Source organism: Gopherus evgoodei, chromosome 8, assembly GCF_007399415.2.
Source record: "Gopherus evgoodei ecotype Sinaloan lineage chromosome 8, rGopEvg1_v1.p, whole genome shotgun sequence".
Classification (NCBI taxonomy): domain Eukaryota; kingdom Metazoa; phylum Chordata; order Testudines; family Testudinidae; genus Gopherus; species Gopherus evgoodei.
The window spans coordinates 78,039,272-78,056,324 of NC_044329.1; the positions used below are offsets into that span (position 1 = coordinate 78,039,272).

A 17,053-nucleotide genomic window follows, 5' to 3' on the forward strand; every position below is an offset into this window, starting at 1 on the left:
AATCATCACTGTTCGAGTTTGCAAATGACATAAAAATTTGAGGAGTGATAAATAATGAAGAGGACAGCTGAATGATATAATGTGATCAGGATTGCTTGGTAAGCTGGGCACCCAAGCATACAATATGATGTGAATGTATGTATCTAGGAACAAAAGAATGTAGGCCATACTTGCAGGATGGTGGACTCTAGCCTGAGAAATAAGGACTCTACAAAAGATCTGGGAGTTCATGGTGGATCATCAGCTGAACATGAGCTTCCAGTGTGACACTGTGGCCAGGGCTACCACAGTCTTTGGATGGATAAACAGAAATCTCGACTAGGGGAATAGAGAGGTTATTTACCTCTATTTGGTATTGGTCAGATCACTGTTGGAGTCTTGTGTCCACAATTCAAGGAGATGGCTGATGAATTGGAGAGGGTTCCAAGAAGAACCACAAGAATGATTAAAGGATTAGAAAACTGCCTTATAGTGATAGATTCAAGGTACTCAGTCTATTTAGCTTAACAAAGAGAAGGTTAAGGAGTGACTTGATTGCAGTCTAAATACCTACACAGGGAACAAATATTTGATAATGGGCTCTTCAGATTAGCAGAAAAAGGCACAATAAGTTCCAACAGCTGAAAGTTGAAGCTAGACAAATTCAAGCTGGAAGTAAGGCATACATTTTTAACAGTGAGGATTATTACAGTTTACCAAGGGTCATGGTGGATTCTCTGTCCCTGGCAATTTTTAAATCAAGATTGTAAATTTTTCCTAAAAGATATGCTCTAAGAATCATTTTGGGACAGTTCTCTGGCGTTATGTTATACAGGAAGTCAGACTAGATCGGGGTCCCCAACGTGATGCCCGCAGGCATCATGGCATCTGAGTACGGGCCAGCAGATAAGCATCTGCCGAAATTGTGCCGACAAGCCATGTCATCCAGAGACATCACCACCGAATGCCGCTGATTTTCGCAGAATTTCGGCGGATGCTTGTCCACCACCACAGTCCTCCATGGCTCGTCTGGCATCTGCCAGACAAAAAAGGTTGGGGAGCACTGGACTAGATGATCACAGTAGTTCCTTCTGGCCTTTGAAGCTATGGGAGAATGTAGAAAGGTGCATGCTCAGAAATTAACAAGTAGGCTGTGGAGGCTGAGATCATTGGTCGATGGGAGGCATGAATTGACATGTCAGTAGTGAATGCAAGATGAAGGTAAGGTCATGTGGGCCTTGGAAGTGGAGACAAGTAGTTTATGTTTGAATCTCTCCATTGGCTCCCACTTCTCTATTGTATCAAAGAAAGGGGTGACATGGTCAAACCAATAGGCTAGGACAGGGTTCTCAAATTTCATTGCACCATGATCTCTTTCTGACAATGAAAATTACTACAGGACCCCAGGAGTGGGGAACCAAAGTCTGAGCTTTGCTGCTCTAGGGAGAGGGTACAAAGCTGAAGTCCTAGGTGGGAGGCCTGTAACCTGAGCCTCGCCACCAGGGCTGAAGCCCTTGGGCTTCGGCTTCAGCCCTGGGAAGTGGGGCTTGGGCTTTGGCCCCGGGGCCCAACAAGTCTAACGCCAGCCCTGGCGACCCCATTGAAACAGGGCTGCGACCCACTTTGGGGTCCTGGCCTACAGTTTGAGAACCGCTGGGCTAGGAGATTTATGGTTGCAGCAGCATTCTGAATGGATGTATCAAGGCCAGAGTACTGTAGTGATACTCTAGTAATCGAGATGCAAGACCAGAGCCTGGATGAATTTTTGCTGTGTGAATGGATAGAAAATGACGTATCTTAGATGTTGTACAGAAAGAATCTGCAATGTTTAGATAGATCTCTCTCATTTCTAGACTATAAATTGAAGATGACTCTCAGGTTGTGGGCCTGAATGACAGGCAGGATGGTGCTGTTGTCCAAAATAACTGAAAAGAAGATGGATTGAAGGAAAGATTAAGAGCTCTGTTTTAGTCATGTTGAGATTGATCTGCTGATTAGATATCCATAGGGAGATGTAATAGAGCCCAACATTTTAATTTGAATATAAAGACAGGTCTGGAATAAAGTGGTAGATTTTAATAATAAAAAAAATTGTCGTCAGATGTGGCTAAAGTGCTTAATGACATCAGCCCTGACTGATGATGGAAATGTAACCTCAATTTACATAGGTCTTATGTTGGGGAGTAGGAGAGAGGTATTAAATATGTCGCTTATTCAAAAATACTTCCCCCAGTTTGGCCATCACCTTTTCCCATTGTGTAGCTTCTGGACAGCCTCACATGTCCTTTGGCATTGGTTAGTTTTTAGTAGCTAGGCAACAGGTTTTGTGGCAGTTGGGAACAGTCTTGTACAAATACATAGCCAAAAAGTAAACGTATGTACAGATTTGACCTCTTCCTGCCATATAGTCTGTGTCATTTTTAATTGTAAGCTGTTCATAGCTGGGATCATGTCTAATTACATATGTTCAGCGCCTCCTGGAATCAAGTGCTCTTTGTGCAATAGCCTAAGGACTGGTCTTGAGTGTCTCAGTCCTTCTCTATTTCAAAAGCTATGTTGTATGTCTGTTTGCGGTCACATTGCATCACGGCAACTGAACTAGTCACATGCCCAGGTTTTTATGTCTAATGCTAGTTGGGACATTCTACCCACAGTAAAATTTTCATACACTTCTGTATATCTTAGTACTTTCCTCTATTGCTCCATGAATGAGGTATGTAAAATGAAACTGAGACTTATCTTGATTTAGCTCTTCTTTGTCCAGTTCATACCCCCTGATGGTTACTATATTGATTTGAATCCTTCTTAAAGTTCAAGTTTTGCTCAGTTTTTTTATTATCAAAAGAAAAATGACCTTTACCATGCAGTATCTAAAACACTAATAATAAAGTGTGCAAAGTAGCAAGGTTCCTTTTTCATGTTCTTTTGTTGTGTTTTTTTAATGCTCTTTGCTAACATCCTATAATCTCATAATCCTGGTTTTGTGTGGCCTTTGACTAGGTGGGCTGTCAGTAAGTAATAGCTTCTTCATTCAGTTGCTTAGGCCAAAAGAGGAGAGAGTGGCTGTGCAGAACAAATAATAGATCAGGATGCTAAAATGTAAAATGACTGAAAGGTTAAGTGATTTTTGTAATCTCTTGATATGGATTAGCAAAGGTTAATTTTGAGTCTCCAACTTAAGGTTTTGTTTGATTTTTTATAATCAAGAATGGGTTTTTCCTGATCAGGGGATGGTAATATCAACTTTCTGAGAATAGTCTTTCTGAAATGTTTTCCTTCTTGACTTGTTTTATATACATTTATAGTATAGAAGTAACACTGACTTCTTTTTTTTTTTAAGAACTTGGACCAACATGTGAGGTAGCTATTTACTTAAAATAGAATTAGAAAATGCTATGATATTCTGAGAACATGTTTGAACAGTTTACAATCCAGCAAGGGACTGTCAACATCTCATGTGCACCTCAGGCACTGAAATAATTACAACATAATGTTCCCAATAACGTATAACTATTTTAAATCTATTTTTAATTAATTTCTGACTTTCCAAAAGGATTATGAGCACTTTGATTTCATTGCTAATATATTTGTTATGAAAAATGTAATCTTAAATACATAAAACCACTTACAATTTTAACATCAATATCAATACAATCCAAGTGTTTGATGTAACGATTAAAATGTGCCAGAAGTAAAGGCTCCAAAGCAATGTATTCATTTAACTTTATTCCCTGAAATGTATATTGTCGAACTATTGGAAGACACTAGAAAATTAGCAAGTTATCAGTTAATAGGGCCAAGCATTGTGTTCGGTCTTCCTTGTCAAAAGCAGGTAAACAAGGAGATTCTAATAATTATCTGTACTATATTTACTACTTTTAAAAATGAAATATAGGCTTTAAATCCGGTTTTAAAAAATTAATATATTCTAAAGATTAAACTGCATGGCTGAACACAACTAGGTTTCTTGAGACTGGAATCTCAAGTCTAATAAAATACAAAAGTTGAAGGAATGTGGCATTCGGCATATTGAAATAGAGTGATGAAAAGCTACTTTGTGGTAGGCTTTTTCCAAAGGCGCTTTTCCCCTTGCAAGGAGAGTTAATCTATGAATTTAAATGTGAAATGGATGCAAAGCAACAATTGGCTTGCTGGTGTCAGTTGACAAGTCAACTTGCTGAAAATATTTAACTGCTTTAAAGGAATGTGAAGTGAAAACGTAGGATTTTTGACAGTTGCACGTATAAAAGTGTGCGCATTTTTCAAGACATACCCATCACTGCTTCTTTTAGGACAAAAACTACATTTGGTATGTGTTACTATCTCTTTTAAGAAGTAAGTAGTGCAGACATTTTGATTTGACAACTTTGTTTTCCTTTTAAAAATGATACATCAATTTAGCTTTTAAGTGTCCTAAGCATACAAACAAGAGATTGTCTAGAGTCTTCCTGCAAAAGCTGAATGTTCAGAAAGATCAGGCTGTAATCACTCAAGTGGAGATCTGACACTTTGTTGCAAATATTTATTTTCCTAAATTGTGCTTCTAATTCCAGAATGGAATCTGTTTCATCAGATAAAACATCTAATCATTTTGAGGAAATAAAATATATAATCTCGTACTTTTTGTTAATTAAAATCTTATAGCTAGATCTGTAATAGTCTGCTGCTCAGATCTATCAATCTGGATTAATGTTCCTCTTTCACTTCATCAGATTCTTATTTAAAGTGTAATTATATTAGTACTCTATGGATTCCAGTACATTTTATAAAAACAACAAGGATCCGGAGGCACCTTAAAGACTAACAGATTTATTTGGGCATAGACTGAAGAGGTGGATTTTTTTACCCATGAAAGCTTATGCCCAAATAAATCTGTTAGTCTTTAAAGTGCCACCGGACTCCTCGTTTTTGTGGATACAGACTAACACGGCTACCCGTCTGGTACAATATAAAATGTACTGTATCACAGTTGTGGAGGGATATGGGAAGTGGTGTTCCACATCTGGGCAGCAAGTCAGAGTTGGACCCTAATATTCTTTAACTTATTTTTGCTCCTGCCCCATAGATTGTCCTCTTCCAGGGATCAGGATGAGCAAGTAAGTGTGTGAGAAATCTCATTCCTCTACAATGGATTAGAAAGATTACCAAGAAACAGATTAGCAGAACTTCCATGTAACTACTGCAACCTGGAAAATCTACCTCACACAATCTATATGAAAGTCATTCTAGCCAATACCGGTTAGTGAGAGGCAAACATGAAAGGTTTAAGTTGGGTATGCATCCAAAAGTTCAGAGGCTTATCAAAACCTCTTTGGACTAGAAATTTTACCTGGAACTGTAATGCTTCTGGGCGCAGATTTGAAATGCCTTTTGGCATAATGATTTGAAGTCTGGGACTGACAAAATATTGAACCAGTTTGCTGCAGAAGTCTTTCTGGGTGACAGCAGAGCAAGGCATCTACCTCCCTAAAAAACTTAGACAAAATCTTAGATACTTTACAACTCAATATTTAATCACTGATTTCCAAAATATGAAACACCACCCCATACCGAAAACCCACCGACCGCTATGCTTACCTTCATGCCTTCAGCTGCCATCTCGGACACACCACACGATCCATCGTCTACAGCCAAGTGCTGAGGTACAGCCACATTTGCTCCAGCCCATCAGAGAGAAACCAACACCAGCAAGATCTTCACCAAGCATTCTCAAAAGTACAATACCCACATGAGGAAATAAAAAAACAGATCAACAGAGCCAGACGTGTACCCAGAAGCCTCCTGCTGCAAGACAAGCCTTAGAAAGAAACCAACAGAACTCCACTGGTCATCACCTACAGTCCTCAACTAAAACCTCTCCAAAGCATCATCAATGATCTGCAACCCATCCTGGACAATGATCCCTCGCTTTCACAGGCCTTGGGTCGCAGGCCAGTCCTTGCCCACAGATAACCCGTCAACCTTAAGCATATTCTCACCAGCAACCACACATCGCACCATAGTCCCTCTAACTCAGGAACTAATCCATGCAACAAACCTCAGTGCCAACTTTGCCCACATATCTACACCAGCAACACCATCACAGGGCCTAACCAGATCAGCCACAACATCACCGGTACGTTCATCTGCACATCCACCACTGTAATGTATGCCATCATGTGCCAGCAATGCCTCTCTGCTATGTACATTGGCCAAACTGGGCAGTCTCTGCATAAAAGGATAAATGGACACAAGTCAGATATTAGGAATGGCAATATACAAAAACCTGTAGGAGAATACTTCAATCTCCTTGGACACACAACACCAGATTTAAAGGTAACCATCCTGCAGCAAAAAAAAAACCAGGACCAGACTTCAAAGAGAAACTTCTGAACTTCAGTTCGTTTGCAAATTTGACACCATCAGCTCAGGATTAAACGAAGACTGTGAATGGCTAGCCAACTACAAAAGCAGTTTCTCCTGTCTTGGTGTTCACACCTTAGCTGCTAGAAGAGGGTCTCATCTTTCCTGATTGAACTAACCTTGTTATCTCTAGACTAATTCTTGCCTGCATATTTATACCTGCCTCTGGAAATTTCCACTACATGCATCTGACAAAGTGGGTATTCACCCACGAGATCTTATGCTCTAATACGTCTGTTACAGTGCCATAGGATATTCTGTCACTTTTTACAGATCCAGACTAACACGGCTACCCCTCTGATACTTTTTCATGTTAGAAAATGTATTTATGGTACCAAATAGTTGTACCATAACTGTACATAAACATTGCTAGCTTCTGTATATTACCTATCTTAGGAACAAATTTAATTTTGTCTTTTTGGGGAGGAGGGGTGTTGGTTTTTAAGAAGAGTAATTTTCAAATGTTTTCCGTAGACCCCACTGAATTAAATCTTTGTCCCTCTCGAGGTAAGCTCCTGAGACTGATGCATCCTGTTGCAAACTGCTTTCAAATCTAGGTTCTGTTCTTGTTTTGCGTTCTCCTGGTTTTCCCTTTCCCTACTCATTAGATCTCGTCCTTTCCTTCAGAGAATAACGTTTTTGTTTTGGTGTGTTAGATAACAGATCTGTATCATACTTGATTCCCATTTGCTTTCCATATAATGCGTCACTGGCTTGAATTTACTACCTTTGCTACAATGTAGTATACTAGAACTTTGATATGAATTATGGTGTACACATTATTGAAACAAAAATGTATGAACTTGTTGTGGTGCTTTTTTAAAAATATGATTCCTTGATAACGAGCAGGCTGAATTCATGGTTACCGTGATCCTGATTAACAAAAAAGAGGCATTAGCCAGTTTACTATTTGTGGCTTTTCTGTACTTGTAGCTTGCAAGATGAATTAGAGGTATAAAATCTTTTTAAGGCAGTTTTTTCTTTGAAATCCATAAAAGCAGACAGCTTCTCAGTATGCTGAAGGTTTTCTGAATACAAAGAGTTGAAAACAAAAAATGGCTGCATGTTGTGTACAAAGATCTGGCTTTACAGAGCTGATCAGTGATAGTGAAAAGGCCATTTGTTAAATCAAAATCGGCATAGATCATCCTTAAAGGAGTCTTACAGTCACTTTTTTATATCTATATCTGTTACAAGCCACTTCATCAATACACTATCAATGGCTTTGAATTAAGGCAAAGAAATAGGGGCTCTAAGAGCACACCCCCATTTACAATTTTTTATCAGAGATATAGTTACATTGGGACCACACCCCAAATTCCTCCCAAAACTATCTTCCACCTTCACATAAACTAATCTATACACCTCCCAGCCTCCTTCCCCAAGCCAGTCTGGGATAAGAGAGAGGCAATATTACACACCCTTGATATCAGGAGAGCGTTGGTGTTCTATCTGGCTAGAACTAAGCCTTTCAGAAAATCTCCTAGACTATTCCTTTCTATTGCAGAGAGATCTAAAGGATCCTGAGTCGCTAAGCAAAGACTCTCTAAAGGGATATCAGACTGCATTACTTGTTATCGTACTCCCAATCTCCAACCAGAGTTCAAATTCATTCCATGAGATGTTTCCACTTCCATAGCTTTCATCAAAAACAGTCCCAAACAAAGAAGAAAGATTTATTCACCTTAAGCAGTAACCGTGGTTCTCCAGGATGTGTCCCCCATGGGTGCTCCACTAACCACCCTCCCCTCTACTTCGGCATTCTTACCCATGAGCTTTGCAGTAGAGAAGGAATTGAGAGCAGTTTGCCCATGCAGCGCTAGATAGCCTCGAGGCAGAGCATGAGACGGAGAGAGTACATGTGAAGTTCAAACAGACGCTACCTAAAATCTCCGATCTGAGGTGCAGGGACACGGATACACCTACAGTGGAGCACTGATAGGGGGACACACCTCAAAAAACCATGATTACTGCACAAGATTAGAAACCCTTTCATGCTGCATCTGATCAATTCCAGAATTTCAGGAAGTGCTGTAGGCATCAGTGGACAGAATGCTATTGATTTGGAGGGAAATTGGAAAACCGAAAGGGGAAAAACGGGAGACACAGGGAGCTCAGCCATCTGATTAACAGAACCACAGCTATTGGTTCTGAAGTTGTTTTGAAGATCAAAGATGTGGTTGATGGCACCCAATAATGCTTTCCAGCCATAGTTCCTCATCTCATATCTTCCCATCCTCCCACTCTGAATGACTTATCTCTCAGATAGAAAGAATGGTGGTGATGGGGAGAAGGAGGAAGTGGGGATGTACACACAGCTCCTCAAATGGGAAGGGAAGGAATATGAGACCCTGGCATGTGAGGAAGGGGGTTCAGAGTCCGTGGCTTGTGGAGAAGAATTGGGGACGGAGCAGGGGAAGTTGCAGGGAGTCCCTGCAATAAAGTGTAATGGGAGATGCATAGGGAACTAGGGAGGAGAAATGCAGGAAGCCCCTGGTGTGTGCAAGAAGCTCAGCCTTCACAATCTATAAAAGGCTTCTCTATACAAATGCTTAGTTTGCAGCAAGCTGAGGTGTAAGTCTGCCCTGTGCTAGTGGGCAATGCACTAAATGTCGGTGTGGAGCCTACTGCCATACTAAAAAAATCTGTAGTGCGCTTTGATTTACCCCACTTTGAAATGGGAGTAGATTGAATGGCATCACTTAGCAGGCACTTAGTACATGGCAGTCTAGTGTGAGATAGAGTTACACCCTAGCTTGCTGCAAACTATATTCATATAGGCAAGTCGAAAGTGTGGGACCTCCTGCTAAGTACTCCGAAATGAGGAAGTGCCAAAGATAAGGTTAGGTGCATAACTTAAACATATGCCCTTTTGAATATACAACTATAGTAATCTCTAATTACATAATTGTATTCTGTTTCTCAAATGTAATTAATTACAGTTTCTTTGATCTTAGGGGGAAATTTGCATGTTATGTGGTTTTTTTTGTTTGACTTGTAACTTGATCAAATCAAAACTTTTTTTTTTCTGTAGTTAGTTTCTGTTCCCAGTAAGGGCTTTTCCGTGCCAGACTTCACCTTTCAACCCCTAGGTATTTCAGCTGTTGGGCTGTTCAAAAGTGATTAGAGACTTTTTTATAGTAATAGAAAATATATTCTTCTTTACACTTCAACCTCCTTCTGCTCAAAAACAGTTAATTATTTGCTTCTTTTTCCCCCAGAAAATCACTTTGGGGCAGAGGCAAGGGTCTCAAACCAGAAATGGGATCTTGCTTCCTCGGTCCTTAATTCAGTGTGACTCTGTAGGGATGGTTTGAGTTGCAGAATGGGAAGTTCCTGGGAAAACTGTCTGCAAGACAGACGTAGAAACTTGATTGGCTGAGACCACAAGCTTATAATGGCAACTGTTGTGAAACCTTAACAACAGCAAGCTGTGACCCGTGTGCTAGTATACCGAGAGCAGAATAACACCACCTGTGTCAATCTTTCAGCTGATTGGACTTTTTGTTGGGTAGCAGCAATATTATGTTGGCCTTGGTGGAGGGATATCTTACCCATTCACTCTTATGGTGATAGTAAAGCAATAATTACATTTTTAAAATTGAAAAATAGGCTTATGTAGGATCAGAAGTTTCAAAATCCTGAAATATCTTGATATTTAATCACCGAGGATCTCCTCTGAAATGCCACACTGACAGTAGACATCACAGATTGCCTTAAACGACAAAATTCAGAGTTAACCTTGTGGCTGTATTAACATATTTTTCTCTATTCCGTTAATTTCCAGTGGCTTCCTCCGAGCATGATTTCTGTTTCCTGTTTTGGGAGCTAAATGTATGTTGTTGATTTGGTTAAGGTTTGTCTACACATGGACAGGAATACCTATTGCACTTAAAATTAATGCCTCACATTAGTCTGAATTAACTTTCAAGTGTAGATATTCCCTTAGTTGTTGTATAGTGTACAGAAACATACTTGTGCATTCGGAATCAACACACACTAGTGCACCTTTATGCATCTATCCATCCAAGCATCTTAAAGTGTCTTCTGATAGTTATTAAACTTTCCAAAACCTCATGTCAAATATGACTATCCTTAGACATACCTTTAGGAGTTGCACTGATTGCTTGTCTGATAAGAATGTCTCATAGGACTCAACTAAAGAGCAATGGTAACTTTTTGATTTGGCCATATATTATGCTGATCTATAGCAATATTAAAGAACATTAAGAAATAATTTCAGTGTTTGACTACAACTGATCATGACCTCTGGCAGATTAGACAGTAATGCGATAGAATCTTGTCAGTCAGTGTGGCTGGTGAGGGAAAATACAAAAATGAGGATGGGCTAATTTGGACATCTTCCAAAACCTGCAGATGCCTGGGTTAGACAGTTTCAGCATAGTTCATTGTTGCACGATCATTTTGCTTAGTCTGCGATGCTCATTGGGGAGTCTCATAGTCTGGATCCAGTGCAGATCAGAATGCTGATTGTTTCCTACTAAACAGTATGGGAGTTGACTGAGTTGGCATGAATGAGACTTCAGAATAAAGTTGTCTTTAAATAGATCTGTTTTGTTTTGATGCTGGTTTTCAATCATGTGATCTAGATGATGTAATTGCTGATAATATATTTTAATCCTTCTGAAGAATTTAATGAAAACAGCATTTACTCAATATTGGTGTCTAGGGGGAGCCAGCCTCTACTGTCCATGATTCTGGAATGGAAATTTCTGATAAATTTGATAAATTTCTGTTTAAAATCTCACTTCGTGAGGGCTGGCATCTTAAAAAAAAAAAAACACTATAGTTTGCCCAGATATATTTCCTCTGTTAACATTTGGGGTATACCAGTGAGCAGAGGTAATAGGCCTTGTGGTAACTTTGAATCTATCATGTACAACTTCATATTAAACTGAAATCTTCATTAAAAGCTTTGGGTCTGAATAGTTTGGAAGTTGCTACCTAGTTTATAATTTAGTGTGTGTTTTCCATAATAATGCACATGGATGATAGTCCAAAGTGATATTGCTAAAGAGCTCTGCAGAAAATTCATAAACAGAAACTGTTAAATTGATTCTAATATTTGATCTCCTGCATAGATTTAAAGAACAATGTAGGAAATGCGGCAGCTAACCATATCTTTTCTTTGCTTTTAAACAAAGCATAATGTAATCTTAATTTTAATCTCTGCATTTTACCCCTTGTGTAACCTGTTTTCAAAAACACTTCTCGGAACATACAACTTTTCATAAAACGTTTGGGCTTGGTGAAAAGTCACGGGAAACAAAACAATACTTGACCCCACTGATACCACAGTGCTTTTCCCAACTGTATGTAATGTAATTGAAACTGACTTGGCAGGAAGTTATGTTGAAGCTGACAAGCTTGATTATAGAATTTTATTTTGTTTTGGATGAACGGAATCCATAGTTGCAAGGCTGTTATCGCTAGCTAATCTTTATTAGACAAAAGCTTGCCTTTGAGAAGTGTGTCCAAAATTTGAAAATAGGGTAACTTGTAGCGTTCTGACACTGATGAAGATGAATGAGTAGCCATAAAGCAATGGGAGATTGGAATTTCTGGTGTCTTTGGAACTGAAGGCTAAACTATGTGCTGACAAAGTTTTAGTAATATTCTTATATGTTTTTCAGCCATTTAGCTTATATTGCCTTCTGAACTAAAGACTTGCTGAAAACTTTGGAGAAAAGACTGGCTGGCAATACTGATCACATTTTAGCCTGGTTTGTGATTGATACATTTATTCTGATTCCCCACCCCCATTCCCCTTCTCCATACCTAGTCTGAAAATGACGTTTCTTATGGCTGTATTTTAATTTTAGGATGGTTTTGTTTTCTACTAGAGAGAGGCTGGTGTTGAATTCAAACCAAAGTTTATCTGTCATAGGCAAGCTACTGAACTCTTTAATGTCTAAAAAAAACCCACTTTCTTAGCTTTGTGAGAACACCTTTAGACTTGACTTGCAAAAAACAAAAACCCAAAACAAAAGAGAACTGCCACATCTCTAGTCAAGTTTGGGGGTTGGATTTCTCACCCACCCACCCCCCCCCACCCCCCCCCACACCAATCCAGGCCTCTTGCATCCTTTGGAAAATGTCTGGTGTTGTGTTGCTGATACAACTTTAAAAAACAAAACTTTCACTATGAGGAGTAATAGTGAAGGAAGCAGAAAAAGTCCTGGATTCGCAGCCATATCTTTTCATTTAGGAGATCAAGAGGGCCAATGTTTGTTGCAGGAGGTCTCCAACTCTTTTCTTTTACATAAGCCAGCTTAACCTCTGCAATAGTTCGATAGTTCAGAGTAGTCTGTCACAGTTCTCATTCTAGAAACCTAGGTGTTCTTTTAGATATTGCAGCCCAGAACAATAAGGATGGAGGGCTTGAACTTGATGCAATATTCACTGATGGAGGAAATTCTCATTTGTCTTCCAGTACATAAGGTAAATTGGATGGTGGGGGAGAGAAGGAGGAAGACAAATTGAAAGCAAATATGATCACATGACTTCTTGAAAGTAGAGTGAAATTGAGTCTGCATAGAAACTTGTTTTACATTATTCTGGGCATTGTCTTCATTGTAAACTGTATTTTTTCTCTTCTAAGGTGATAATTGAACTAGACAGGGCAGCTTGGTAATAGAAATTCTATTTTTATTAACCTGGCATATTTCACTTTTGTTTCTTTCCCCAGTACTATATATTTTCCCCAAATGGACAATAACACAAGAGACTTCCTGCCCTGGATGAATTAAAATTGCTGACTGCAGTTCACCCGTAGTTCATGATGGCATTTTTCTATCAGCATTACTTTCATCACAAACCTTTTTGTCTTTTCCTGCCACTGGAAACCATAAATGTTTTTTCAAATATTTTTGAAAACAAAATAGTGCAGAATCATAATGCAATCAGATGGCAGTTTTAGCCACTGAACAGAGCTTTTTTTTACTGTTTTGTTAGATGAGCCTAATTTGGACCTAGCCAAATTTCTCTTTTAGAGAGACTTAAGTAGAAAATGTGTTCATACTCCAATGTATTAAAGTGTAGACTTTAATATGTATTTGAAACTTGAGTTTGGCACCAGTTGTATTTTAACTGTTTGTAATCTTTGGCTTGAAAATATTTTGTTTTTACACTTTTAATGCATAAATGGAATGTGGTTTTATAGACTGTCTAATTCTTCAGGCTCCAAATTGCTTTAGAATGAGTTGATGATTAGTAACAGCACTCTCTTGGGATTATTTAGATACCGTTGTGATCCAATTTTTAGCTTCAGTATAGGTCAGTATTGCACTACCATCTATTTTTTTTCCTGCTGCTCCTTTTCTATAACTGCCCCCAACCTCAAATAGTAGTTAATAGTCTAGTGAAGACCCACTAAATTGACGGCAGAGCACTCTCCGGTTGACCCCAGTACTCCAACTCTCAGGCCATGTCTACATCTAAAATTTTGCAGCGCTGGTTGTTACAGCTGTATTAGTACAGCTGTATAGGGCCAGCGCTGCAGAGTGGCCACACTTACAGCAACCAGCGCTGCAAGTGGTGTTAGATGTGGCCACACTGCAGCGCTGTTGGGCGGCTTCAAGGGGGGTTCGGGGAACGCGAGAGCAAACCGGGAAAGGAGACCAGCTTCGCCGCGTTTTGCTCTCGCGTTCCCCGAACCACCCTGCAAATCGCAGGGAAGGAGACCTGCTTGCTCGGGGGTTCGGGGAACGAGAGAGCAAACCGGGAAAGGAGACCAGCTTCGCCGCGGTTTGCTCTCGCGTTCCCCGAACCACCCTGCAAACCGCAGGGAAGGAGACCTGCTTGCTCGGGGGTTCGGGGAACGAGAGAGCAAACCGGGAAAGGAGACCAGCTTCGCCGCGGTTTGCTCTCGCGTTCCCGGAACCACCCAGCAAACCTCAGGGAAGGAGACCTGCTTGCTCGGGGTTCGGGGAACGCGAGAGCAAGCCGGGGAAGGAGACCAGCTTGATTACCAGAGGCTTCCTAAGGTATGCTGGGATACCTGCTTATTCCACGGAGGTCAAGAAAAGCGCTGGTAAGTGTCTATACTTGATTACCAGCGCTGGATCACCAGCGCTGGATCCTCTACACCCGAGACAAAACGGGAGTACGGCCAGCGCTGCAAACAGGGAGTTGCAGCGCTGGTGGTGCCCTGCAGATGTGTACACCTCTTAAGTTGCAGCGCTGTAACTCCCTCACCAGCGCTGCAACTTTCTGATGTAGACAAGCCCTCAGAGAAGAGTAAGGGAGGTCAACTGGAGTGTATCTCCCGTTGACAGAGCGCAGTGAGGACACAGGTAAATCGACCTAAGCTACATTAGTCATGTAGCTGGAGTAGCGTAACTTAGTTCGACTTATCCTGGTAGTGAAGACAAGCCCATAGACTGAGGCCTGAGGGACTACTGTGATTTGTCTAGTCTGACCTCCTGTATAACACAAATCAAAGAATTCCTCCAAGCGGTTCTTCACCAGACGTTATGAGTTTGATTCAAGCTAGAGAGTATCTTTATTTTTAGAAAGATGCTCTATTTGCTCCAATGGTTAATTATTAACATTTAAAAAATGTTCTTATTTCTTGTCTGAATTTGTCTAGCTTCAGCTTCCAGGTATTAGATTTTGTTATGTCTTTGTGTCTCTCTCTCTCTCACACACACTCCGCTTTTTTTAATCCTCTGTTGTGAGAAATCTTCATGTAGATATTTGTAGACTAAGAGCAAGCCGACACTTAACCTTCTCTTGGATAAACTAAATAGATTGAGCTTCTTTAGGCTCTCACTGTCAGGAAGGTTTTCCAGATCCAGTTAAGTATGTGAGGTTGCAGATTTTGGGGGTTATTTTTTCTAATACAAAAGGAAGATCTGCAGTTGTGGTGAAGCTGTATGTAATTCATTTAACCCGAAACATAAAGCATTGAAATTCTTAAAATAGATTCCGAGTATGACCACCATTGAGAAATTGCATAGCATTTGATCAAATCAGAAAGGTCACCTGGTATAACATCTCTATGGGATTTGCTCAGTTGGGATGTGGAACCCGAAGCCCTGAGCTATCTATGTGTTTGAGCTGGAAACCTCTTTATCCTGATGTTGGGACTGAAGACTTACCATGTCCTTCTATAAAAGGCTATAATTTATCCTGTAGCCACTATGTGACAGAAAATCGATCCATCCCAATAGTTACATCACACTGACCCACCAACAACATGTTGGTATTTTAACCCAGAGCAACCTTTTACAGTGAGGCCAAAACTGTTCAGATGTTCTGAAACTACCATTTAGGTAACCGTGTATTGATTTCTGTTGCTGTTACCACAAACTTCACAGTAAGTCGTCATCCCTTTTGGCTCCACAGGGAAGTGAATCAGCTTATATTAGATGCTCTTTTTATAAGCTAGTATTTCATGAATCTGACAGCTTTTTACCACAGCTTATAAAGCAGCACTCTAGTGCACGTGAAACTTAAACTCTGTGCACCAAAGCCATTTCCATAATGGAACGGAAGAGTCTGTGGTTCAACCTGTACCATGCATACAAAAATACCTACAAAAAAACTGCATATCAAGAGATCTGTGCTGTGAAAAGGCACGTATGCCATTTCATAGCCCTGCTTGTTAGTTACTAGTTTTTCTGGACTAAGCACCATAGGATGCTGAAAACCTTTTGGTTGACGCTTATGCTAAAAGCTAGCTAATCTTAATGTGCTCTCTTGCACTAAACTTATTATGCTTTTGGTTGATGCCATATTTCAAATATATTTTAAAAAACAAATATTGTGTTTCATTAGACATTATTCATACCTTATCCTGAATTCCTTCAAATAGAGGTGGATGAAATCAATTCCCTAATACTATGGTAAGGGAACAAGAGGGACATGGTTTAGGCCTGTTTATTTTCTTAAGTATGAGGCCCTCCATCATGGCATCCCTAGCCTTCTAGTGACTTGGTTGGAATTCTTTTGGGGAAGTTAAAGCAAAAAAACTACTGGCAAATACCAACACACAGAGTCACTTTTGTTAGCTTAGAACTTATTAGTGAAGTTGAATTTTCAGTGCAAACCACTGCAGGGAACACAACCCAAAAGATTTGAATGTCACTGTGAGTCTGGACTTACAGAAGTCAAGGATAGTTTTCTAATTTCTTTGACCCAATTTTTTAAAATCTCTTTCAGAAAATGAAGGCTGTCTGCATCATGTTGTTCATGAACGTTTAGGGGAGCTGCTGCGTGTCCTAAAGGCAATGATACATAAACATCAGACTCTCAATTCAGTTGACATTCTTAGTGCTGCAGGAACAGTCATCGCAAAGGTGAAAGGTAAGGAAATATCAGCTCTCAAATTCAGGAAAAATGGGGAACTAGTAATTTATATCACCAGGGTCTGTTACTTCAGTATATTAGCTATGGAACAAATAAAACTTTGACCTAGATTGCATATTTGCAAAAGGGAAATAGCCTTATACAAATTATTTTAAACTTCTGAGTAGTCCAGTACGTTTTATCGTCTCTTCCCCCACCACTCCGCTAAGTCAGGTGTATTATTAAATAAGCTTGCTCTTCCATTTTTAAGAAAGGAAAAATTGAATTACAGTACTAAAGGAAGCAAACTGTAATAATACCAAGTGCTTTGAAAGCTGTCTTTGTCAGTCTTTAACTGTAC

At 39.8% G+C, this 17,053-nt stretch overlaps 1 protein-coding gene across 4 annotated transcripts in view; it reads left to right on the forward strand.

The window, feature by feature from the left end:
* Positions 1-17,053, forward strand: part of ARHGAP29 (Rho GTPase activating protein 29) — a 76,617-nt gene that overhangs the window by 24,572 nt on the left and 34,992 nt on the right. For all 4 annotated transcript variants that reach the window (XM_030572608.1, XM_030572611.1, XM_030572609.1 and 1 more), the window contains exon 3: positions 16,567-16,710. In XM_030572608.1, coding sequence (XP_030428468.1) covers positions 16,567-16,710 — 144 coding nt within the window. The remainder of the gene's footprint in view (positions 1-16,566; positions 16,711-17,053) is intronic.